Source organism: Pteronotus mesoamericanus, unplaced genomic scaffold (genome assembly GCF_021234165.1).
Source record: "Pteronotus mesoamericanus isolate MK-2021 breed Mesoamerican mustached bat unplaced genomic scaffold, CSHL_Meso_final scaffold_174, whole genome shotgun sequence".
Taxonomy (NCBI): Eukaryota; Metazoa; Chordata; class Mammalia; order Chiroptera; family Mormoopidae; genus Pteronotus; species Pteronotus mesoamericanus.
In genome coordinates, this window is record NW_026555309.1 from 14,673,492 (window position 1) to 14,700,638 (window position 27,147).

General features: G+C 40.1%; 1 protein-coding gene across 1 annotated transcript in view; it reads right to left on the reverse strand.

Annotated features, from left to right (window-relative positions):
- Window positions 1–21,530: 21,530 nt before the first annotated feature.
- Window positions 21,531–27,147, reverse strand: part of CDH17 (cadherin 17) — an 87,152-nt gene continuing 81,535 nt past the window's right edge. The window contains exons 16-18 of the mRNA XM_054590135.1: window positions 25,967–26,083; window positions 25,730–25,843; window positions 21,531–21,631 (exon numbers count right to left, since the gene is read on the reverse strand). Of these exons, the coding sequence (XP_054446110.1) occupies window positions 21,531–21,631; window positions 25,730–25,843; window positions 25,967–26,083 (332 nt within the window). The remainder of the gene's footprint in view (window positions 21,632–25,729; window positions 25,844–25,966; window positions 26,084–27,147) is intronic.

The following is a 27,147-nucleotide window of genomic DNA, read 5'->3' on the forward strand; positions in this document are numbered from 1 at the left end:
TTTTGTTGGCAAGCTTTTAATTGATTGTGTAAAAAATAATATAAATGGAGTCACTTAATGGAGCTGGAGCTGTCCTGCCAGAGGAACTCCTTGCATGTCTTATGTCTCAAACCTTGGAATGTCAAAACAGGGCAAAATGACATAACACATTGTGTCCCAAAGAACTGTTTGCCAGGATAACAAAAAATTAGTTATTATGATGACTGCTAGACTGAAACTTTAAAACATTGTTTAGAACTAACATTACTGTGTTATGTGCACCAATAGAAATGATTTCCTTCTATGGATGTAATTGTTCTCCTTCCTTTTCTCAAAAATACCCCTCGTCTTTGTTTCCTACTCAGAGCACCATTTGGGTGTCCGCCTGAATCAGTGCATTCCGAATAACTATTCTTACTGATCTCAAATAAACACTTGTTTGCCTCTCACTTTGACAGGCCTTTTTGTTTTCAAGTTAACAGATTCTTCATATCATGACACAAAATATGATAATAAGTAGATGGAGTCATGAATTTAACTTGCTCTATAAATTGAGTTTGCACACACATACAAAACCCCATAGTTTTTCAATAGTATTAGTTAGCTCTTTTATGTTAGAGACCACCCAAAATTTAGTGCATTCAAACAACAAATATTTATTATTTCTCAAGTACTTATTACTGCTTGAGTGGTTCTTCTCAACCGAGCTGGCTCTACTGGAGTGAAATGATCTAAGCAGCTTTACTCACGGGTCTGGAATTCTCAGCTGGGACGGCTAGGATCCCTCGGACAGCTTGGGGCCTGTCAAGATGAACAAAGCCAGATATTAGTTAAAAGCAGTAAAAACAGACTTTATTCAATCATTAGTACAGTAGAGGAAAGAGCTGAGCTTTCAAATCCGGTTTGCGCAGAAGTTGCTGGCATTTTAAAGGCAGAAAGAGGGAGTCAGGACACGGGGCAAGTGGGGGCTCAAGCAGAGGCAGGGAAGTAAAAAATTATCCAAAGTGGGTAAGAAGGTTGGTCCATGTAAATGCAATGAGGCCCTCTGTGTCTACTTCCTGGCAGTTATCAAATTTAGGCTTCTACCTCCTTACGAGGCTGTGGCCAGGTCCTGTCCTTCCTGATGATATTTTAAAGGAATAATTTTCAGGGCCTTGAGATAGACTCTTCAAAATGGAGCCAGTGCGGTCATGCCAAAAGAACTGCCTTGTAAGTCTTATACCTCAAACCTTAGAATGTTAAAAACAAACCCTTGGATTGGACCTACGCAACCTGTGTCCCAAGGAACTGTTTCCAAAGATCACCATGTGAGTGAAAGGGACAGAGGAAGGACTCACAATCGTCAGTTTTTTTTAAACAAATGCTCCAAGAAAGGAAGGTCAGAGACCTATCCTCAGATATCTACTGGAACAAGCAGTAAATGTTTTCTTGGCAGGTTTTGTTTTTCTAGACAGGAACTCAGCAGGGGCCTGAGGGCTGCTAGAAACCACGCTAGAGCTTGGTCACCTCTCGTAGTGCACGAGTTCGGAAGGAGCAGGTCATACCAAGAGTTTTTGCAGTTCTCAGGCGTCTCTGCACATAGTATCTCATTCTCGAACAGGTTCATCTGGGGTTTGTTCTCAAGGTTTCCAGATGAAAGAAAAGGAAAGGCCCAGTACACAAGCACATAAGCCTCTGTTGCTGCATGTTTATTATCATCTTATTGGTCAAGGAAAGTCAGATGGCCAATCCTAGAGTAAAGGGGTGGAGAAATAGACTCTTTCCTTGGATATGAAGAGCAATGAAATCATTGCAAAATAACGTGCAAAAAGGGGTAAAAGAAATCCTTGCAGCCATCTTTGCAAACAACCTACCAAAACTTTCAGTTTATCACCAACCTGGTCTTTCTCCCAAGTCCCTATTCTTTAAATACAGAGAATAAAAATTTTAATCATATGGCTATCTCAACTTAAACCTTAGTGCATACTTGTCTTTTACATAGTTCATTTACATAAATTGAGTCTCTCTAAAATCAAAATGCTTGTTGTTAGCCTCTACTCTTACTAATACCAAGACAATATTGAGGGAGGGATGTGCCAGAGAAGGGACTGAGTCTAGCAGCTGCGGTTAGCCTGTCTGTGTCTTGAACAAGGCACCGCAGTGTGGTTGGAGTGTGGCTTTCATTCTCGCTCATGCCTTGCTTGCCAAGCCCCAACTTGGCTGAAACTGCATTAGCCTGGGGAAGTGGTGTGTGTTTTTGACTGATCATCCCAGAGGGCTGCTTTTTGCCTTCCATCTGCCCATAAATGCACATTCTTCTAATGCACATGAAGGCACCACATATGCTAACAGAGGCCCAGGAATAATCTTCTCTACCTCCTCTGGTTGGTGCTCCTTAACTAGTTAGTTACAATCTGCCCTTCTGACCCTTGCAGTGGAAGCCTATGACTGAAGAACTCACCTGGTCACAACCTGGCCTCTCGCAACTTCCTAAGATCCAGTAGTGCATGCTAATGAGGCTGGTCCCCATCACAGCTTAAAGCAATTAAAGACCTCTCTGAAGCCTGGCTGTGATCACCAATTAGAACATTCCTTGGGCATTTGCTCAAGAAAGTAATCCTGAACAATCTTGACCCTGCTGTGGTAACCAGTTTCTCAGGTTCTTCTGGGTCCTGGCTATGCCACAGCAGAACTATAAAATATGATTGTGTGCCTCCAAGTTGATGTGGCTGCTCCCCATGCTATTCAGAGCAGGCCCCTGCAGGTAGGCTTTTCTTAGAGTCCCTTAAAAAGCAAGTATTCCCTGCCTTGAGCACTCCCCTCAATTTATCCTATACCCTTGGCTGGAGCTCAGAGAGGGGAAATTGGGGACACACATTTCTCTAAAAATAAAATTTGAGCTGCATTTTAAAGGAAAGGTGAAAATGATAGTCAAAGAGAAAGCAAGGACAGGTGTGGAGAACAGCAAAACAAAAGCGATGACACCAAAGAAAAGGGGGAAGGAATCCAGGGTGGGTGAAGAAGAGGGCTCTCGTCAGGGAGTTATTATGTGATGCTGCTTTCCCTTACCCCCAACTGGGAAACATGAGGAATGTGCCTTCTTAAGAGCAGACATTTGAGCCAGATGGCCTTGTAAAAAATAACCCAATCTATGCTTTGGAATGTTCTAATGTGGAAACCCACATCCAAGCATGGGCTATGAAAAATGATATCATTGCTATTTTTAGAAGCAACTGCCCTGTTTCTCTGAGTAACAAGCCTAATTTTCAGACTTATGACTCAAGCACTATAAGCGAATGACAACTGTATCAGATTAATATTTTCAAAATATTATCCCTATTGCACTTGCAGTCTTGCTCAGGATAACTCTGCCAAGAGGGACTTATTTGCTGGAGAAAGTTACAAATAAAGAGAAGAGAGGGCCTTGGGGGTGGTGATGAAGGCAGAGGGCTTGCCAGTTGCGGGGCCATGTTATTACAGCTGTAGAACAGCCCCCGGGGACTTGGGCCAGGCCCTCTGCGCCCCACACACAGCAATCACAGCACGAGGTCCACAGGGCTGTTTCAAGAACACCTGTGACCAATGTTGTTCCTAAGAAGAAGTCCGGTGTGATTTAAAGGATATTTTTTTTGTCCGCTGCACCTAAAAGTCTTGTCTTAATGATTCTGTTTGATACCAGAAATGACCCCATTTTTAGAATGTCCCTATGATCACGTGTCTGGGTCATGAGGCAGCTAGATCCAGAATAAAGAGTTTGATGTGAGAAGGAAAAGAGAGAACAATAATACTAATACTAATATCACCTATCATGTACTCAGTACCTGTGATATTATGATATATATAATAAGAAATACATATTTGGCCTTTGTCCCATTCTTGGCATATACAGTAGTTCCTCCTTATCTATAGGGAGGTTCCAAGACCCCAGTGGATGCCTGAAATCATGGGTAGTACCTAACGCTAAATATACTGCACGGACATACATATCTTTCCATTCAAGGGAAGCACTTTATGGCTTCTCTTTGGCATATCCAAATTGCCAGCATCACAACTTTTGTACTTTGGGGCCATTAATAAGTAAAGTAAGGGTTACTTGAACACAACTCTTACCAGCCCAAAGTCTGTGTGCCCAATGGTTTGAAAGGCCAAAACTTGAAATGTCAGAGTTTGGATTAAGGGAATATTTATTGATTGAGACAGTGCCAGCTGAGATGATGGGAGCCTTAGTGGTGCTTCCAGTCTATCTTAAGAAAACACTGAGTTCAGGCTTCTTTTATGTCGAGGGAATGGGAAATAGGAGGCGCAAGAGGTGATTGACCATTGCAGTCATCTGGGAGCCAGCAGGGGTCTGAAGAAGATCACACACATGCCAGTTGCTGTGAGTCCAGGCATGTAGTTCCTGCAAGTCTTTGATAACCAGCACATCACATTTCCCTTATCTCTTCAAGCCACAAGCAGAATTTCTCTAATGATTAGCATGTCTCTATGCAAAACTATGCAAAAACTATTAGCCTGAAAGCCAAGGGAACAAAGCGAGCTTGAACAAGATGGAGTCAGAGAGGTGGAGCATTTCACTCTGTTAGACAAGCATTGTGATACTACAAAAGTCAGCTACTGATAATTGAGACAGCTACTAAGTGACTAATGAACAAGAAGTGTATATAGCATGGATGCGTGACAAAGGGATGATTCAAGTCCCAGGCAGGACAGAGCCGGTTAGCATGAGATTTCATCAAGCTATTCAGGATGGCACACAATTTAAAACTTATGAATTGTTTATTTTTGGAAATTTCCATTTAATATTTTTGGAATGAAGTCAACCATGGGTGACTGAAACTGTGGAAAGTGAAACTGCAGATAACAGGGGAACTATTGTAGCTCCCCAAACCCTGGTAATTTCCTGAGTAATAAGAATGGGAAAAACTAAAGGGGCATCTTTTGTTATTTGTAACAAGCTTCTTTCAACCATACCTGAATTTATGTTAGTGTGAGGTAACTTTTGGAAAGCCCTTAATAAAGGGAGATTGGTTTTTAGGGGAATAAATCATGTGACTAGAGGGATGGAAGTTTGAGCCCTACTCCCTACTTTCTGGGAGAGGAGGGGGCTGGAGACTGAGTGTAATCACTCCTGGCCAATGATTTCATCAAACAAGCCTGTGCAAATGACCTCCATAAAAATTCCTAAAGTACAAGGTTCCAAGAGTTTCCAGGTTGCCTGATGCGTGGAGGAAGCATTATTTCTAGGTCCAGGCCAGTTATAGGAAATTAAGAGGGACTTCCAGTTTTCCATTCCCTTCAAGTTCTTAACAGGTATCCTGATGACAAAGCTTATAGGAAAGCTCTTGGACAAACTGAATGGAAAAAGCCCATTCTTCCTTAATCCAATTGTTTTGGTTCATTTATCAAGAGTTCACATAACAAAGATGCCTGGAGGGACCCTGAAGGAAATGTCAATGAGTGAAGTGGAAAACTGGGACACATGTCCTACCCAAGAGGACAGTGGATGCTTTGATTCTGCTGTTGCCATGTAAGAATAGGGACTTAGATCAGACTAAATCAGATTTGTCAAAGAAAATGATGAAAACATCTGAATTTTTTTATGTGAAATACCCCAATTTTTAAATGCTGATTATTAACTCAAATCTTTTTAAATCACTAAAGAAGCCAAATTTAATTTATCTTTTGGCCACACTCAGCCTTCATCTTGACATTTTGAGACCACATTTGTATCTGTACTCACTATTTGCTAAATACTTCCTTTGAGCAAGGCAGTGTATTAGCTCCAGGTTGTATGTATGTGGGGAGAGGTATAAAACTAAGGTCAATGTCCTCTAGGAATTTAAAATCTTTGAAGACAGATATGATAAAGACACATGCAATTGCAAAAAGGAGGTAGTCATATCTTATTTGGGGAAATCAGAGATAGCTGCCTGGAGGAGGTCCTTCTTTCAAGAAGAGGAACCAGATAAAGGAGTAGAATTTCAGGAAGAATAAAGTGGATCGACAGCACCAAATGCTACCGAGATTAAGGAGGACAAAACCAGGGAAAGGTATTGACTTTGACAACTAGGAGGTCATAGGTTGCCAAGATAAAGGGTTTGGGGAGGGTAATAGGATGAAGGCAGTGGCAAAGCTGAATCTACAAGTGATAGATACCACTTGTTGGAAAGAATTGAGCACCACAGGAAGGAACTAGGAAGACAGCTAAATGTATTAGCAAGACGGGAAGAGACAGGAAATCAGTGAGATTGTGGGAAAGCGGGACATAGGAAAGGGAGAGATGGATGATGATGGAAAAGGAGAGAAAGAGTAGACTCAAGGGAAAGTAAGGAGAGCATGGAGCCAAGGGTATGGGTAGGGGGTTTACTTGGTCAAAGGAGGAAAGTCTCTGTGAAAGGAAGGAATCATTTCTCTGAGGACATCACAAACCACAAGACAGTTCCCAAAGGTCCCACTTCTTAAAAACATCAGAGCAGAAAGCTGTGCTGGAGAGTTGTAAAAAGGAAAGGAAAAAAAAAAAAAACAACCCAAATTACTTCCATGAGATTTAAATTAAAGAATAAATCTTTTTGATTGCAGGTAACATCTTTGAGAAAAATAGAAACTCTTTGAAAATTTTTAAACATGGTTGGAGGCAATATAACTAAAGATGAATAAAATTCATCTTGGCAAAAGATGAAATCAAGAGTAGGATTAGCATTAAGTATAACTTGGGGAATGGAAAAAATGTTCTAAGAGTTCATATTAATAGAGTGGGGTTATCTACGGGGCAAAAAGATAGCCAATGATTCTTTAGTTATGAAACAGAAAAACAGAAGTATTTGACCACTGCAGATTATTTTTAAAAGAAGTGGGAAAGTACTGTTACAGGATTACCCACTTTACATTCTTTTATATCTCCCTCTGCCATTGTGAGAATTCAGCATTTGTTCCTCTGCTGAGCATGACGTTAGTTCCCCATTAACACTACCTTTGTATCTGGCTTGTGCCGGCTGCTTCTCCTCAATGGCTTCCTCTAGAAAACACCTAGTAACTGTCTTAGTTTTTCAGGTTACTATCCCACTAACTTGGTTTTCAATGGAAATATTTAATGTTCTTATTTGTACCACTTTCCGCACTCCTGACCTCTGATAGATTTCTACAGTTATTTGTACAGTGACATCATGGGCAGAAAGTGGCCTAGAAATAACAAATATTTAGTATGACACATACCTACTATATGCCAGGCAGGGTTTTACATACCTGTATTATCACCTTTAATCCTGACGGTAAGCCTCATGTAATCTCTGATGCCAGCTGTGTAACCTCAGAAAAGGTTCTTAAACTTTGTCTTTAATTTTCTCATCTTTTTATCTTAAAATTCAATAATAATAGAGTCTATGTATAGAGTTGTGAAGATCAAATAAATTTAACATATTTAATGTGCTTAAAATAGTGTTTTGTATTCAGTAAACTCCCAATAGTTTATTATTATTATTACTATTACTATTATTATTATTAGGCTATCATCTTTAATTTTTTTATTTTTGGTTATTTTTTATTTTATTTTTTCTCTTACTTATTTTTTATTCTTCAGATGCATTTGTCTCCACCTTCCCACCACTATTTTCTCCTGCTCCCCTCTCTGTTATCTTTACTTTATAAATGAGAAAATTAAGGTAGAGCTTGTGTCAGTTATTTTCCCAACCTCAACACAGCCAGCTGGTGATGGCAGAGCCATCTTTTTATGCAAAAACAAAACAAAACAAAACGAAAAATAATGAACAAACAGAGTTCTATTTTTGAAGAAAGAAAGGCACCATACTTGTGCCTCCACCTCACTGCCTTTCCTTTTCAACTGAAAGTGGTGCATGACTGTGTCTTGCTCCATTTGCCTCCATGCCTGGATGGCTTGCCTGGTTTTTGCTGGGAATTAGCTGTCTTGTGAACTCCTGTGAGCTCTCCACATGGTCACAGGCTTTGCAAAGTGAATCACAGAGCCAAAAATTCCTTCGTATGTAGTATTGTCACAGGCTTCTGCTGGAGGAAAATTGAATGTGTTTCATTTACTTTCCCAGGCCCTCTTAGGAGCTGACTGCTTCTCAGTGTCTGTGACTATAAAATATCTCAAGACTCTTCACATTGTCAATGTAAGAAACATTCAAATCTGTAGAGAATTTTTGTGAGTTTATTTGAGTCAAACTGATGACAATTGCCGTGGAGTAAAATCTCAATGAATTGAGAAATGCCCTGGAAAATGGCAGTTTTGCACCTTATTTTGTACATTACAATAAAAAGGGAAAATATAAGGGAGTTACTTGAAATCCATTGGTGGTAGATTAGGGAGGTGAGAGAAGGCAAAGTGTGGGGGTAAGGGTGGCTGGATAAAGGGAACCTCTGCGATTGAATAAAAGTAAAATGATAGACACATACTTTTACACAAGTGTGTACAGCACAGTTAACAGTCACAATCAGCATGATAATATAACAATGAGGGGATTTGTGGTTTCTGTCCTTGAGTGGTGACTGTGCTTTTGTTATTGCAAAGGCAGGTTTATCAGGTATGTTATCCTAGGTGCAAAAGAACGCCAGGCTTAGTTAAGGTAAAGACTGACCTTTGTTAGGGAAAAATACTGCCTTAGGACAGGACTACCCCCCAGGAACCACTTACACTTTAAAAGTTTTAATTTCCGACTATCCTTTCTGGTTGCTTTAGGTCCCTGAGTTTGTAAGGCTGCCACTCAGGCCACTCTTGACCTTGTCAGGTTAATATGTGGCTCCTTTACTGATACTCAATAAAGTTTTATTATGCCACATGGAGGACCACAGCCTAGATTTAACCATTCTGATGTGTAAGAATACCTGTGTTAGTATATTGTCTTCTTTTCAGTGGTCAAAAGGATCCTGAACTGTATTAGTTCTCTCTCAGTACCATTTTCACTAGGTAGATATTATTGTTATTGTTATTATGATTAACCTATTAATGTCAAACAGGTTCATCGGTGCTAAGGAATGGTTCTAAGATTTTATAGACAGTCAAGGGAAGAGCTGCATTGATGCCTCCCTTTTTGCCTTAGTTGCGTCCTTGGTTACGGGGGTATATAAAGTGTTTTAATCCTCTGTTAAGATTATATTTGGTGGCAAGTAAATAAAACTCAACTTCAAGTATGGAAATAGAGATTTTTTCCACATAACAGCAAAAAACAAACAAACAAACAAACAAAAAACAAGAAAGAGGCCATTATTGTCATTATTGATCAACAGCTCAATGATGTTAGAACTACTGTCCCTGCAATTTCCTTACTTGCAAGATGGCTGTCCCTTAGTAAGGCATCCCCTTCTAAGGCAGCATCCCCTTCCTGCTGCCCTAGAAGGCATCTGCTTAAAACATTTGTTGGAATGGTGACATATGGAGAGCCTTATCTAGATGCAAAGAAGGCTTAGAAAATAAGAAAGAAGGTGACTGAAATGGGTGTTGGGTAAACCATCCCACAGTGCCTTTACATTTGAATGTTTAAGAATATGTTTATATGATACTGAACAAATAGACCCGTAGGAGGGTGGGTGCCCAGATGCTATTACTGAAATGACCCGCCCCTTCCCCAGGGTCTGTCTCTTGTATGTCCTTTGCCCACCGCCCTTGGAATTATGGCTCTGAATGGCAGCGTTTAGTGAAAAGGAAAGAAACTATTTAATCAAAAGTTATACAGGTTGGATTGATGGCTAAATGTTGCTCTTAAATCTCAAAATCCCTTTAAAACACCCACCAATACACACAGTCCTGCCTTCCTCCCTTTTGCCCAGTTAGGCCAGTCAGGTCAGTCAGGGGTACCGTCCTTCAGAAGAAAAAGAAGTTCGGGGCTCGGCTACGCAGGCCTCTCGCGAGTCTCAGCACCATCCGCTGCGTCGCCAGGATCTCCAGCTCTTAATCCATAACCATGTGGCACCTTCTCATGGCCCACTAGCAAGAGTCCTTTCTCCTCTCTTTCTTCTCGCGTGGTCTTCACACTGTTCCCCAGAGTGTGTGTCTCTTTGTCTCTCCCGCAGGCCCCTGTGTCTCCTCCTTCCTCTCCCAGTTACATTGTGCATTATGTCTTTCAAACCTGCCTGATTAGCTTTGGCGATAGGCAAAATAACCCTCTTTGCATATGAGGAATGAAGCTATCCTGTTATTGACGAGCAAAATGACTCTCAGTGGCCCTGCTCCAGGTCTCCCATCCCCAACAGCGTCTTGCCTTGGGGTGGGGAGAATATATTTTTCTTGGACACCCCAATTTCTGGACCCCATTACAAATACCCTTTCCAGGGAGGCCCTGGCTGTGCCGCATTACATATAGAACTCCTAAACAACTGATTCAGCTTGTTTAGTTAAGTCAATAAAAAAAAAATTTGGAAATTTGTTTAGCGATGTAGCCATCAACTATGGTTACATATTTTATTGTTCAATAGGTTGTTTGGCTCTATTTGGACAGTCTAATCCTGCTCACATTTCTTCTGATTTTGATACACTGATATATTCAGATAAAACCTGATCCAAATCAATAATTTTCAATAGCATTCAATAGATCAGTACTAGGTTGACATCATAAGAATCTCCTATTTATTCCCAAGTCAGTTTTGGTAATTTGAGTATTTTAAACACATTCACCATTCTAATTGTCATAATGATTTAAAGATTAAATTCCAATGAATCAATGGTTTATTCACATTATTGGCTGTGAGGGCAGATATACTGGAGATTTCTTTTGACTCCACTTTCCTTGTATTAAATCTGAATGACCTGCAAGAGCAGGTGGAATAAGAACTGACCATTCTACTTTCTTGTTTCTCATTTTGCTTTTGGAACATAAGATGTAGTTTAAAAAGATGGTAACGTCTGTCCTAAATTTGCACATCTGAAAGTAATTTCAGTTGAGTAATTTAATGATTGGAACATTTCAGAGCTTTTTCCAGGACATCAAAACTTTTAACACGGTTTATAAATTCTTTCTCGGGCTGTCTCTTCCCAAGTCTCCCTGTAGCTCCAATGGTCTGGCCTCACAAGGGGGTTTTCATACCTTTCATTTCCTTAAAATGTTTTCCAGTTGATCTTACAATCAGGTTCTGGTTGCAGTAAAATACCAGAGACAGGAACAGTCCAAGAAGGGTAAATATTAATGTATACAATTACTTAATGATTTGGTGGAAGAGTTTTTGAACCTGGAGTCCGGAACATCTAAAATTCTTTTTGAAGACCTGACAGGATTCTGCTGAGTGAGATTAATGGAAAGAAAACTGCATGACTAAAGGCTGTCGTGGTTGTTACCAGTACTTCCTGCTTGCTTATCAGGAATAAAAAAAAGTAATTAATAGTAATTTGTGGATTAAGGGCATAATGCATTAATCCAGAAAAGCTGATTCGTAGCTAAGTTTAGAGTGTCCTAATTCAAGGAACAAATATCCTGTCAACCACCAAGGTGACTCTATGGCTCAGGTTCTCATTAGCAAAGCAGGTTTCACTGTACGCTATCAGGGTGAAGGCTTGCTCACCCTCAACAAATGCTTTCTTCCTTAATTTTCTCTCCTTCCCTCACTCTCTGAATTTTTCCATGCTTCCTTTATATTCTAAAGATGATTTTACAAAAGGGCTATGCACATTACAAATGTTCAGCTGTATTAAAAAGCTGGACATAATGTCAGGAAGAAAACTATTCAAGGCAGAATTCCAGAAAACATAAGCCCAAATGACTTCATTCCTAGCTTCATCGCTGGTGTTGTCCTTGGCCAAAATATGGAGATTAATATTCCTTTCAAATTCTGAAATAGCTAGAACCTTCCTAAAGGGTTGATTCGTGGCAAAGAGTTTTGCTTAGATTTCTTAAAAAAATTGTTGTTCCATTATAGCAGAAAGTTATTTTTAATTCACTCTTTTGTCTTCTTGTTAAATCATGCCTAATCTTGGGTAAGGAGCAGCTTTCCAAATTAAGTCACAGATCAATTAAGGCTAAATTGAGATATCTGCTTCTTAATAGTCTGACAAGGAGGATGCTGATTTTGGTTTACATGGTTAACGGGCAAAATAATGTTGTGCTCAATTGAATTGAGGCAACTGGCTGTGCTAAAAAGGGCAAAAAATTGAACTTCTAGAAGGTCTTGGAACTCTTCAATTTAATACAACATTTACCAGGAAGCTGTTCTATTGAAGATTTTTGGCAGCAGAGTTACAATGATAAGAAGACTTGGTTTCTTGCCCTCAAGGAGCTCAGGGTGTGTGCTCAATGGAGGTCATATGGGAGGCAGCAGTTATGAATAAATAATGAAAACAAGACTTGACACTTTATAGAGAAACAAGTATAATAAACATCCTTCCAGACAAGTAAAATAAACAAGTGCCTATTGAACAGCAGGAAGAATATGTATAAAATGTTAACAAGCCTTGACCTTCAAAATATATGGTATTGAAATCCATGGAATTCAAAGTTGTGCAAGTACATAAGTCAGTAAGTGAATCAGGCCCTGGCTGGCGTGCTCACCAGGTTGGAGTGTTGTCCAGTAACTGAAAGATTGCGGGTTTGATGACTGGTCAGGGCACATGCCTGGGTTGTGGGTTTGATCCACAGTCTAAGCGTGTATAATCCCTGGTCTGGGCACATATCGGAGGTAACCAATCAATGTTTCTTTCACACTGATGTTTTACTCTCTCCCTTCCTCCCTCTCTAAAAACAATGAAAAAAAAAAATGCCCTCGCATAAGGATTAAAAAAAAGAAATTGCATCAAATGATGTGCTCTATTATGCCTATGTGTGGGGGAAAAACAGGAACAGCTGACTAAAGAGACTGTAATTGGTGAGATCTATCCCTACTTCTAAAATACTTGATGGGATTCTAAAACATGGCCATTTGCAGTGCTTTCTGAACATTGGGAGTTGCTTTATTACGCACAGTAAAAGTGAAGTCAGCACCCATAATATTTTCTCCAAAAATCCTAATTCTTAGGCTGAAGAGCCATATGAGAGTTCAGTCTCAGTATTGTTCGGTCCCCCAAAGAAGTCCACCTAGGTGCTCTGGAGAGAGAAGACTGGACAACTGGTGACCATGGCCTATGCCGATGTTCCAATAAGCAGAAGTTGAGTTCAGGAGGTAAAGAAAGCTGTAGTGACTCCAGACACTGAAAACAAAGGTGCTCCAGACCTGCAAGGAAAACTATATTTTGTCCTCCCACTGACTGGGTTTTTCTCTCAGCTGCTTTTTCCTCTTTGCTCATCCCAAAGTCCCTGAATTCTGACCATCCTGTTCAAAGCTTTTCAGTTCAGTACAACCCCTGTCAGTTTACACACACATCGATCTCGTCATTCTTTGAGTACTTCAGCAGCTAACTATTTTTAGTGTCGTAGATGTACATCTTAGCTCCATAATTAGATTCTAACCTAAGCCATTTGTCCATTAGAATATGGAGTGTCTAGTCTATTCCAGGCACCATACACAGTGCTGGGACCCAACAGTGAACAAGGGCTCTGCCCTTAGAGACACAAACTACTAAAGAACGTAATTACACACCATGAAAAGTGCTAAGAAGGAAAGTAATAGGTGCCATGATGGAAAGTAACAGGCAGAACATCTTGGAGGAGGTGGCCTTTCCTCTGAGAGGAAAGAGGAAAGGCCAGTTACACAGAAGGGTCTAGGGTGGGAGGATGTACCTGGTAAAAGCATGTGTAAAGGAACCAAAGGGGAAGAAGTTCAGCCTCCTCAAGGAGGTAGCAGATGGTCAGAGTGACTATAGCATGGTGAGCAAGGAAGAGGAGGCAGGAGACGAGGTCAGCGAAAACAGTCACCCGATCAGGCGGGCCTGCGAAGGGACCCAATGTTATACTTCATTCGGTCAACATTTGGTGCTCAGCCCAGGGCTTCCTTCAGCAGTCCCCTCGAGGCCCAGCGCACAGCTTTGTTCAGAGTAAACGTGCAGCAAATATCAGGAGCTGAAATGACTGAGAGGTCCCTGTCTTGCACCAACACTTGCAGAACCCCTCACCCAGGAGTCATCCAGGTTCAGGGCTGAGACTCCCAAAGGGCTCGCCTCAATTTTTGTGTTTGACAATGTCAAGGCCTCATTCATGCTTCTCCCAGGAAATGGAGAGCTCAATGGCTGAGAATGACTTTTCCTCAGCTTTATTTGAATGTGACTGACAAATAAAGTGATAAAATATTTAAAATGTACAATGTGATGATTTGATACACACATTAATTGTGAAAGGATTCCCCCATCGAGCTAATTAACACATCCATCATCTCACATATTTAATTTTTTTTCATTGTTGTTGAGAACATAGAAGTTCTACTCTCTTAGCAAATTTTAATTATATAATATAGTACCATCAAACTAATTCATTTCTGAGAGGTGGTCTAGCAGTGAGGGTCAAATCTGAAAAGCTGGGAGCCAGGCTGTGGAGATTCTTATCCGGAATCACTCCCCACTAGCTGTGCACTACGGGGCAAATCAGTTCCCCTGCTCAGCTGCGGCTTCCTTTCCCGTAAAATGGGCCTAAACAGAATTCTTTCTCATAGGGTTTCTATGAGTAGTGAATGGAATGATGCATGAAAAAACCATAACACAGCTCCTGGTGTATGGTGAGCACTTAATAAATGATTATTTATTGGTATATTACTATTAGCATCACTAACCATGGCCCTTAAAATACTCAAAATGTCCCAATTCCACACTTCCCTTGTCTATTTGGAGAAACCCCAAGCTGCAGCGGGATGCCGCCGCCTCAGGCAGCAGCGCACGGTCCCCCTGGTGATACTTGTGCTGCCTTGTGTGACAGTGGTTCAGATCTGTCTCTCCTACACAATCGTGAAGCCCATGAGGACATTTTAACATCTCTGAAACTGAGGGTGCATCCTATTATAATGGCATGATGAAGTTCATTAGTAGTGCTTTTGTTTCCCCTTAGTTGTCACATAAAACAATGATACATCTCACAATAGATGGCAAAATACTGTAGCTTTGGGCATGGGCTTTACAGTAAAACTGCTGGGATCACTTATTCCGTATGTGACCTTGAGCAAGTCACACACTCACCCTTTCTCTATTGCAGCAGTTTCTGATCGGTGCAAAAGACATACTAGTAATTGTATCTCCCTCACACAGTTGTTTCAAGGATTCAATGGGAATATATTTTAGGGCATCTAGAATAGTGCCTGACACATTGTAAACCTTGTAGAATCCTCAACTACTGGTATTTGTTCCCAGGGACCAATTCAAAATCCAGCCAAGGTGAGACACAATAAACAACTGATGAGTACATCAAAGAGCAAAAGAGCGAAGTATGACAGCCATGGCTCAGATCTGACTTCCCAAGACCCCGGCCAATGGGGCTAGCCCACTGCCCTCTCTTCCTGGGTCACACCTCCATCCGGAGACCGAGCGCCGCTGGGGTTCTATACCTGGGTGGTTTCTGCCCAACGTGGGCTCCTCCAACAGAAAACCTTTGCTTTGGGGCCTGGCATCTGCCTGGCCCAGGCTTTCTCAGAGCTGGGTGAGGGCCTGAGACCCTTCCTGTCAATCCTCCTTCCCTCCTTCCTTCCCGGGTTAGCAGCTATCAAACGTCCATCATGGCCCAGGGCTCACCTGGATCTCTCACAGGCCTTTCCTCCCACAAGGCTCTCCCTAGTCTAATTCTATCTTTGCCTCCACTGCTTGGTGGATCCTAGAAAACACACTAGTGCTTCCATGGATCCAGACAACACTTCTCTGCTTCCTGCCTGGGCAAGCGTGTGCTCTGAGAGGAGAAGCAGCTGAGCTGAAAGGATGTAGAACAGCCTAGGAAGAATTTCAACCTAAAGGAAGCCTTATCCCAGTGCCCAGTTTGCCACAAACTGTGCCAGAATTTCAGGGAGCCAGGCACCAGGCTACAGTTGCTTATTCAAGGAAATCCTTTCTCCATCCCAGGCCATAGGAAGACTGTCTGAGATCCCACGGCAGAAAGCCAGGCCCAGTGGGGAACCTCAGGCAGGGCCTTTTCCTTCCTGCCCTGCCGGGGACCTGGCCACTTGGAGAACCTTTCCCTGGTTCTTGGTGCCCACTGCTGACCAAGGCCATGCCTGACTTCGGTTGTGCCTGAGCACAGCCACAGAACATACTGCCTTTGGGATTTTTTTCTTGGTCAGCAGCCAAAGCAGCCCAGTTGTATCTTCTGTTACTAAAAATATATTGTTTCCTCCCTGTCCTGTGCTTAATTTGAGAGAGTTAATGAAAAAAAAAACGCTGGATAAACACAGCACTATTTTTATTCCCACCCCCCACGTGTACACTCTCCTTGTCCTCCGAATGCAGCCTTTCAAATCCGGGCCTTACACATCAGCTCAGTTGCTGCAAAGGAAGAAAATGAGAATTCTCTCTCTCAATCACACGCACACTTGTTTCTATAGCCTGCCCTTCCTTCATCTGCCCTTCCTGTCTCACTGCCTGTTCAGCTGGCTCTCCCAGGACAGGGATCACATGAAGAAAGGGTAGGCTTTAGCTTCTGTCCAAAGAAACCAATGACTGTTAGAGACAAATAACACAGGGAGGCCTCAAGTGTGACTTGTGCTTGTGTATCGATGTTATTAGGCCTGAACTCCAGGGCAGCCCCTTAGCCTTTAGAATTGCCTGCCATCTCAGGAGACCATTCTCCGCATCTTAAATGTCCAGGTGTCTTACAAATAACTAACACGCAGCACCTACTAAGAACATTGTTTTGAAATGTCACATGAAACATGTACCATGCTAGTATGTAAGAAAGAAAAAAAACAATAAAATGGGAAGTAATGGTTTTTATTATAAAAAATATTTTTTTGTTTTTTACATTATCAGTAATATTACTTTAAAGAGCCAACTCTTGCCCTGGTTGGTGTGGCTCAGTGGATTGAACGCCGGCCTGCAAATGAAAGGATCTCCGGTTCGTTTCCCAGTCAGAGCACATGCCTGGGTTGTGGGGCCAGGTTCCCAGCAGTGGGGTGTGTAAGAGGCACCCACACATTGATGCTACTTTCCCTCTCTTTCTTGATCCCCACCTCTATCTCTAAAAATAAATAAATGAAATCTTTAAAGAATTATATTAAAAAGTAGCCAACTCTCCAAGTACAAGCACAAGTCAGTTTTTGTGCTTTATGCAAACATGTATTTTTAAGTAATTTTGAGAGATGCATTTATGGTGAAAAGTGAAGCTTTGCTGCTCATTGCTCAGATCTGGCTCCCAAAGGGGATTGCTGTCCTGCAGGAGAAACCAGTTTCTTTCTTCTCAGCTTCTTGGTTGGAGTTCACAGGTTCCCACGTAGTGGCGGAGTAAACTGGGCCTGGACCCACCAGGCTGCACTTAGTTGAAGGATGTCTGTGAGCAGCAGAAATGGCTGCTGACAGTGGGTTCTTGCCTGTTTTCTGAGCCCTGGGCCACGTTTGTGTCCGGGCAGAGGTCTGGGTGGGACCGGTTAGGGTGAAGGATGTCCAGATAGTTGCAGGGCCTGGGGAGCTGATGCTGCTCTGAAGGAGAGCGCTGACTCTCATCCTAAAATGAATCACATTCCACCTCAGCCTCGTACTAACTTGGCTCCCCAGGATTGTCCGGAACAAGAGTTCTTAGCTTTGTTGCACATTAGAATCACTTGCAGGGATTTCTTAAAATTCTCACCCTGAGACACTAATTCAGTTGTGGATGGAGGCCCTGGAATGAGTATTTTTTTGAAAACTCCCTCAGGTGATTCTAACACACATCCGCTGAGGACAGCCCAGACATTCAACATCTGAGGAGAAATGTGGGAGCAACACCAGTGTGTGTGGTTTGGGGAACACATGTGCACTGTGTATACATTGTGTAGATGTCTTCACATATGTGTAAATGGACATTTAAGTGTATGCAATGTGTGCAACACATATGAATGTAGACAAAATGAAAAACAGCATTGGCCTTGAAATAGTCTCCTCATGAGGTAACTTCTCGGTTGCTACTCCTTTTCTTTCTCAGATACTATTTTAAGATCAGTTTTCAATCATTGATGTTATGGACAAATATTGTATGATTCCATTTACATGAGGTGTTTAGCATAGTCAAATTCATACAGACAGTTAAAATCACAGTTATCAGGACCTGGGGGAGGAAGGGAATGGGAAATTATTGTTTATTGAGTAGAATTTCATTTGGGAAGGTGAGAAAGTTCTGGAAATGGATGGCGCTGATGGCTGCAGAACAATATGAATGTACTTACTGCTGCTGAACTGTGCATTTAAAAGGAATTTAAATGATTTTTTCAAAGTTGAATTGTAAGGTATTTTATCTTTTGGGGTAACTTTTAAGGTTCCAAGTTTAAGAAGGTTCTCTGGTGCACATGGCATTGAACAAAAATCCTGGAAACAAACTGTGTCTCTCTTGCATAAGATATTTCAGAGGTAGTCTCAGCTTCCTGCCCATGGGTCATCTACACCATGCCGGGGCCAACACCCTGAGATCTCCACCCTTGATTCACTGCTCCTCAGAAACCCCTGAGACTTTTTACATCACTTCTCAAAAGAGTTACCACTTCTTCCTGCCAACCCCACCCCTGAGACCCTCTCAGTCTCGCAGCTATTTTTCAACCATCCAGATATTCTTGGGGGCTTCGTTGTTCGCAGGCCTCATGTGCCACTTCAGACAGCTCAGAGGACGTCTGGGTGAAGTACCAGGGTTTGTGTGTAGGGAAAGGAAGGCAGTGAGGCGGGAGTTTAAGGAATCTTTGAGTATACTGTAAATGAATACGAAGAATGAGTTAGTACCAATGACAACAGCGTGAGTGGCCAAAGTAAGCTATCCTTTTCTCTTATTCATTCTTCAAAAAATTATAGGGGAGCCATTATAAGCCAAAACTTGTCATAAGTGGCATTGAGAAGACTCTTCTTTTCCCCAAGCCTAACCCTAACCCTAACTTTAAACTAACTCCAACCCTAACTCTAATAATAACCCGAGCTGAAAACATAAAGCCAGTCCTAATCCCATCCTTTAACCTCTCCATAACACTAACCCTAATTTAAACCCAAATCTCAAAGATACCTCAGACTCTACCATTAACCCTAACTCTGATCTTAATCTCAACCCTAACACTAACACTAGACCTAACTCTAATCCAAACCTTAAGTTTAAACATAACTAAAAACCTAATCCTAACCCTAAACCTAATCCTATCCCTTGCCTTTAACCTAACACTAATCCTAACATTACCCTAATCTAAAAACCTAATCTCAAAGCTAACTCTAACTCTAAACCTTATCATAAACTCAACCTTAATCCTAACTCTAACTCTAACCCTAACCATAACCCACACTGAGAGGATGCTGAGAAGTCCCAGACCAGTTGGGGAGATGAAAAGGGCACTAATTGTAGAACATGAGAAGGGCTATAAGCAAGGTACAAATGTCTAGTCTTTTGGTTACAAGGGGCAGAAATCCACTGAGCTTTAAATACAAAAAGAATGTGATACCTCACAGGATGGAAGAGTCCAGACACAGTTGAATCCAGGTATTCACATCTGATATCTTGACTCTTTGTGGTCCTTGTTCTGGAACAGGCTCACCTCTTGTGGTAAATAGATTGATCTAAGCTTACTTCTACTCTCCTTACTTCTAAACTCCTACAAGTTTAACAAATGCAATGTAAACAGAGCTCTTTTCCTAAAGTTATAACTAAAGCTCTAGAAGTCAGTCTCACTGGGATAAATTTCCCACCTTTAGAGCTGAGGGATGGAGAAAAACATGTGGTTGTCTCTACCCAAACTATTTAGACCAGTCAGAGGGTGAAAGAGATGTTACCCAGTGGCAAATAGAAGTGCTCTTACCAGAAGAGCCTTCTCTTCTGTTTGGCCTGACAAACTATTTTCCTCACCATAGTGTGAAAGTGTAGATGAGGCAGTGGGCTGGTATCCCGTAGGAGGGACTAGTATTTAAAGTGGTCTTTATGACCTTAAGAACGGATAGGATGTGGTCATGGAAGCAAGAGATGGTTGAGAGGGAGGGAACCTCCCAAGGAAGAAATAGCATAAGAAGTATGAATATTAAACAGTGACTTTAAATGAAAAGGCTGTGTGTGTTCAGCCTGTTACTAGGTGATACAAGTTGGTCCAGAGAGGATAACATTAAGTTGAGGCAGGAGAGACCTCCTGAGCCCACCTCAGCAGACTTGCCTTGAGACTGCCTTGGCCTTTAAAGAATGATAATATGATTTCTTGAAAATAAGCAGGGCAAGCAATAATGCAATTTTAAGTGTCAGGTCACAGTCACTGTTGGTCAATAACACACAAACAAAATACCTACAGAAGCTGCTGCTGATGTTAGACTATTCTTTAGTTTGGGGTTATAATTTGTGAAGTAAGTTTTAATTTGGTGCTCTTGGATTTTGTTATCTTTTGTTTTGTCTTTTGATGCGTGGTGATCAGGAGAGAATCTTACTCATTATGAGACTTCCAATGGTCTCATGTTGGAGGGGAAAAAAAAGGTAAAAGAGTGTTTGGGCACAGGATCAAAAAAAGTAATACCAAAGTCTTAAAAACAATTTGAATATTTTCTTTTGTTTTACTTTTTTGACTTAGAAATATAATAAAAACCCACACGGAGCTTTATTTATGAAAAATACACCTCTGTGGCCTGCTTAAGCCATGATTATAAGAGCAACTTTTCAGATATAAGTGCCTCTCAGAAAATTCTTGAAAATTCTGAGAGGTTGTGTAATGTTCAGTGCTTTCAAGGCTCAGATCAGGAGTCATACAATAGCTCTGGGCCTAGAAATGTGAAGAACAAGGAAGCAGAAGAAAGAGATTCAGGGAAACAAAAACAACCATAGTCAACATTTATTCTTGATTTTTGTCACTACTTCTTTGACACTTCCTCATTTCCCACAACACATTAAATATACAATAACCAAAATTTCATTAGTATACACATAAAGAAAACATGCGCAGCATGTAAGTAAGTAAGAGTATCAGGTATTAAGTAAACCCAGCCGGTGATTGGTTTCTGCAGTGGGCTCCATGTGGCCTGTGGTGGGCTTGTGACCTTCCCAAATGGAAAGACCTCAAATGAAGAGCAACATAAGTCACACTGCACTAAGAAAGGCTAATGACACTAAAGAGTTTCTGTTCAAACTAGGGGACAAGGCTTCTCTTTAATTTTTAATAAAACTTTGTCTTTTCTCCAACAAATATTTTTAAATTCATGAAATACTAAAGGAGACAGGAGGGAGACACAGGATGGATAAAAAGTATAAATAGAATCCAGGAAGTTCTGTGGTGGGTGACTGATATATCTTGATGAAGAAAAAATACACAGATTATTTCATCATCCCATTTTTCCCTAAAGGTGAAAAACACATACATTTTGTTTTGGTATAAATAGCTAAGGCTTTTGCAGAGGAGAAAGGTATCATGGCAAAATGGGAACTATCTCTAATGTCTATAGCACACAAAATAACTAAAAGTAATAAAATATTAAAGGTCAAGAAGGTATATCTGTAAAAAATTATAGTGCACATGTTGAATGAAAAGCAAAATTATGGGATTAAATGGTTGTGTTACTGAAATAGCACTTGGTACATAAACTCCAACATTCCTTTTCAAATTCATTTTCTCAGAGGTTTGACTTCAGATGTCTGAGCACCTTCAACATTGTCTTTGCCTTTATTCTTTTTCATTCGGACAAACACAACTGTTAAAATTACACCTGAAACAGAAAACTCAGGGTCAAACAGATGGAATCTTAAAATATACAGTCACACTCATTTATAAAGTTGTACCATGGTGGGAAAAAATGACTCATACAGCTTCGTTCTTGTTTGTGGTTCAACAAAGTTTCGTTGTCCTGGTGAATAAGGGATTCTAGGCCTTGGCCTTCCTGGATAAGTAAGCTTATCACTTATCTTATTGCTAGTAAGTATACACCAAGTCTCAAAATCATACCTGAACTGGTGGCTATTGCTTGGTTTCTATCAAGTAAAATAGAACCTAATGCCTGCCTTATTCTGAAAACTAATGTGTAAGTATCTGACAGAGTTCCTGAATTTTGCACATAGTCAGTAATATTGATTCCAGTCCTTTGCCCCTTTCCATAGAAGAAATAGTCTAATCAGAACAACCAGAAAGCTGTTCTCAGATCTGTTTACCTACCTAAAGCCTATTTTCACTGTGTCCACAGTAAGTATATTTTCTTGGCACCTTCCTTATGGTTCCAGTTTGAGCAGACCACCTAACCTTTCAGATTTCTCCCATCTCTGAACTCCTACAAAATTACACTGTGCATTCTGGCACTAAATGTGTACTATAAATCAGAGACCAATATGGAAAAGGGAGTTATTTAAAAAAAAAAATTAACATGGCAGTAAGTTCATAGGAGGATTGTGACAGAAAATACTGGATGCTCAGAGACCCACTAAGAAACTTAAAGCAAGGACCCTGGGAGGTCACCTCTGGTGGCCCTGGAGTCCCTCCAAGGCAGTGTTCCAACCTGGTAGGCTAGCCCTCACACACCAATGCACCCAAAATGCAGATAGAGGCTGGGCCTCGCAGCCACATGGCACACCAGTATATCAGCAGCAGCTGTGGCTGAACACTACAGCCAGCTGGGCCAAGGGTCTGTCCCACATTCCAGGGCACTCATGACAATTGTGGCTGGGCCTTGCAGCCAGCAAGGCCAGTGGCTAGCCCTGACCAACAGCATGCCCACAATAGTAATGGCACAACCACAACAGGAGGGTGCAAGCAGCCCACATGTGATACCCCTGGAGCCTCTGGCTCTGATGACCAGGAGGGATTGTGCCACTGGGCCTCACAGGACAACTTCTGTTTAAGGGCACCTTCAATACTGCAAGGCATAGCTGATCTACCTAATATGTAGAACGAACACAGAGACTTAGGCATGATATGGAGACAGAAGTATATGTTCCAAACAAAAGTACAAGATAAAAACCTCAGAAAAAGAACTAAATAAAATGGAGATAAGCAATCTCTCAGATAAAGGGTTCAAAGTAACGATCATAAGGATGTTCACTGAACTCAGGATAAGTATGGATGAACACAGAGAGAACTTTAACAAAAAGACGGAAAATATAAAAGAGAACCAATCAGAACTGAAGACTACAACTGAAATGGAAAAAAAAACACTCTAGAGGGAATCAACAGCAGATTAGCTGATTAAGAAGAACAGATAGGTGATATGGAAGACAGAGTAGTGAAAATTACCTAATCAAAATAGCAAAAAGGAAAGAGAATTTTAAAAAATGTCAGGAGAGTATAAGAGATATATGAGACAATTTCAAGTTTACTAACACTGGCACTATAGAAGTCCCAGAAGGAGAAGAAAAAGAGAAAGGACAAAAAAACTTATGGTGAAGAAATAATGGCTGAAATCTTCCTTAACCTGGCAATGGAAACAGATATCCAAGTACAGGAAGCACAGAGAGTCCCAAACATGATGAACACAAAGAGACCCACACCAAGATACATCATAATTAAAATTTTAAAAGTTAAACACAAAGAGAAAATCTTAAAAGTAGAAAGAGAAAAAAGTTACATACAGTGGAATTCCCATAAAACTAGCATTGCAAGAAATATTACAGAAACTTCTTTGAGCAGAAAAGAAAAAGCCAAAACTAGATATGAGAAAATATATGAAAGGAAAAATCTCACTGGCAATGACAAGTCTGTAGTAAAAGTAGTGATCAACCACTTATAAATCTAATATGAGGGTTAAAAAGCAAAAGTAGTAAAATCATTCATATCAATAATAATTAGTTAAGAAATAAAAACATACAAACACATAAAAGAAGACAAATAGTGTCAAAAACATAAAATGAGGGGGGTAATAGAAATGTAGTGCTTTTGGAATGCATTCAAACTTAAGCAATCATCACCTTAAAATAGACTGCTACATACATAGGTCATTATGTATGAATCTCATGGTAACCAAAACCAAACACCTATAATAGATACACACACAAAAAAAATAGAAAAAAAATCTAAAAATAACGCTAAAGAAATTCATCACATCACAAGGGATGAAAGCATGAGAAAAAGAAAGGAACAGAGAAGAACTTCAGATATAACTAGAAAACAACTAACGAAAGGGCAATAAACAATACTATATGATTTCACTTATATGTAGAATCTAAAAACAAAACAAATGAACAAACAAAACAGAAACAGACTCATAGGTATAGAGAATTGTTGATTGCCAGAGGATAGAGGAATGAGAGGATGAGCAAAAAAAGGGCAAAGAAGAAAAAGAGGTACAACTTTCCAGTTATGAAATAAATAAGTCATAGGGGTGTAATGTAGAACATAAGGAATATAGTCACTAGTATTATAATTACTTTGCATGGTGACAGATGGTTACTAGATTTATTGCAGTGATCACTTTGTAAGTTGTACAATTATTGAATAACCAAATTATACACCTTAAAATCAAATAATATGTATGACAACTACACTTTAATAAATGTTTATTCTATGGTTATTTAAAAAAAAAGAATCTTGCAATAATCCCAACCCTATTTTTAAAAATGTAAGACTATGAAATGATAAAATTCTGTTACTTCTGTCTCTATATATCACAAAACTCACCCAATCTTTAACTTGTAGTAAAATTATGAGATTAAATAGTCATATTAGAAAATAGCTGTTTGGTGCATAACCTCAAAAATCATTTCAAGATGGCAGGTCAAATAGAATAAGAAAAGGCATAGTGGTAGAGGGGAGCTTGGTATCTGAATGGGACCTCAAAAAACCAGCTCAATTAGTATAAAAGGTGTGCACCAGATGTCCTCAGCGAGAAATGATGGTCACCATGTACGTGTTAAGATGGATAATGGCCATGTCATGAAGGCTCTTCCACGTCATAATATTAAGGTGTTTGAATGGAAGGGTATAAGGAAATGAGAGCTCCTACAGTCCTGTGAACCAGAGTCCAGTGTGACAGATTGGGCCATAGCAGAAAAGATCAGATGCTGAAAGAAAGATTAAGAATACTTGAAATATCCTCAGCCCTTCTTTTAAAAAAGAAAGGATGTGGAACTGTGTAAACACCTACACTCAGGTGCACATGGATTAATGAAGTGTTTGTTTATAAAACTTAATTTGTGGTGAGGAAAACAATTGAAAGAGAGTAATTACTATAGTAGGCACTGAGATGTTCACACAGAAAAAAGCAGACAGCTAGAATGGGGACTGTGCTGCTTAGCCAGACCAGGGGCCGAGGTCGAATAAAGCCTGCAATGCAGTGGAACGACTATGAGTTAATAAAGATTTATGGTCCACAGTCATGGAAAGACACAAATGAAAGTTCTGCCTCATTTCAGGAAAGTCAACATCTGCCCTGGAAGGCTAACTTCTTTCTATTCCAACGTGGCAGAGTAGATCATAAGCCCTGTGAGTGTAGTTTTTCTTATGTCTTGCCCACCACTGTGCGCCCCAGACCAAGCACAGTGCCTGATACGTAGCAGGGGCACAGCTACTGCATTTCTTTTTCTTGTATCATGAATGCTTAGTAACTAGACATGAAATATAACCATTTATGTTTTAAAGCCTCTTATGTTATAATATTTCCCAAAATAACCGACAAGGCAACGATAGGTAGATGATGGTAATAAAACAGTATCTCCCAACCAGGAAAGTTTGATATGGTTTACTGGTGATCTATATTCTTGGCTATTGTCTAGGTTGGCACTTGAGCAGCCACCAGAGCAACTCATTAAGACAGATCCTTAGATGAGCTAATGTTTTGGAGGACCAGGACAGAAATCTTGGAATCTGAGACATTAACACTCACCAATGACCAAAAATGTGATCAGGAGTGTGCTAACTGCTGCAGCCACAGTAGGCATCCCGGGATGGTGATCTGCTGGCTTGAAACAACTCCCTTCCATACATGTGCAGAAAGTAACTGAAAAGCAGAATATTTGGCAGTTTAAATTTTTAAGTGAAACGAAGAATCAAAGACAAGAATTCTTTCAAATGACCCATGATAACAGACATTATCCCAAGTTGACTGCAGCAAAATACCTACCTGGTAAATAGACAGTCCCTTCCAAGGGTGGCTGACCACCATCGTTGATGCGAATTGGGATGTTATATACTCTCTCCTCGAAGCTTAAGTGCTTGGTGGAGAGTCTGGCATGAGTTCCTGTCACAATAAGGGTAAAATAAATGACAAGAAGACCACTTCAGACTCTGGATCAGCAGAAATAAAGCTCGTCTTTGTATCACATACTAAGGGTGACTGGGAAATGATTAGATGAGTTAAACTATTTGAAGTATCACCACTCCACACGTACCTTCCATAATGTCAAAAAAGGACTAAAGCATTTTTTCAAGTTCTCAATTCATGATTTCTCAGTAGACTCAAAAACTAAATGCAGTCTGTTATCATTATTCCAAGTAGTAATGTTTTATAAAGTTGCCATAAACACTGAATTAGGAAAAAAATATTTGAAGAAATAATTGTTTTTTCCCAAATTTAATAAAAACTAAATCCTCAATCCAAGAGGACCAGCAAATTCAGGGAAAAGAAAATCAGAACTTGACAAAGCACATAATAATCAAATTGCTTAAAGCTAGTAATATGGAGAAAAATCTTAAAAGCATCCAGAAAGAAGAAAGACACCTTACATTCAAAGGAACAAAAAATAAAAAATGCAATCCAAAACACAGTGGAGAAATATCTGTAAAGTACTGAAAGAAAAAAGGCTCAATAAATTAAAAAATATTCCAGTCAAATGTCCCCTGTCATCATGAAATTAAGTTAGAAAATATACAGATATTTGGAAACTAAATAAAACACTTATAAATAACTCATAGGTCACAGAAGAAATCTAAAGAAAAATTACAAAGTATTTTGAACTGAAAGAAAATGAAAACAATACATCCAAATTTGTTGAATGCAGTTAAAGAGACAGTAAAAGATACATTTATAGCACCAACTGCCTATGTTAACAACAACAAAAAAAGTTCTCAAATTAATTACCTCAGCTTCCACCAAAATGAAAATAGAACAAGAACAAATTAAATGTAGTATAAGAAAAATAAAGGAAATAATATATATACACGCAAGAAATACAAAATAAAACATAATAAAGAATGAAATCAAAAGCTGGTTCTTTGAGAATATCAATAAAATTAATAACCTCTAGCCAGACTGATTAAGAAAAAAAGAAGAGACATTATTTTCCAACATCAGAATGAGGTGAT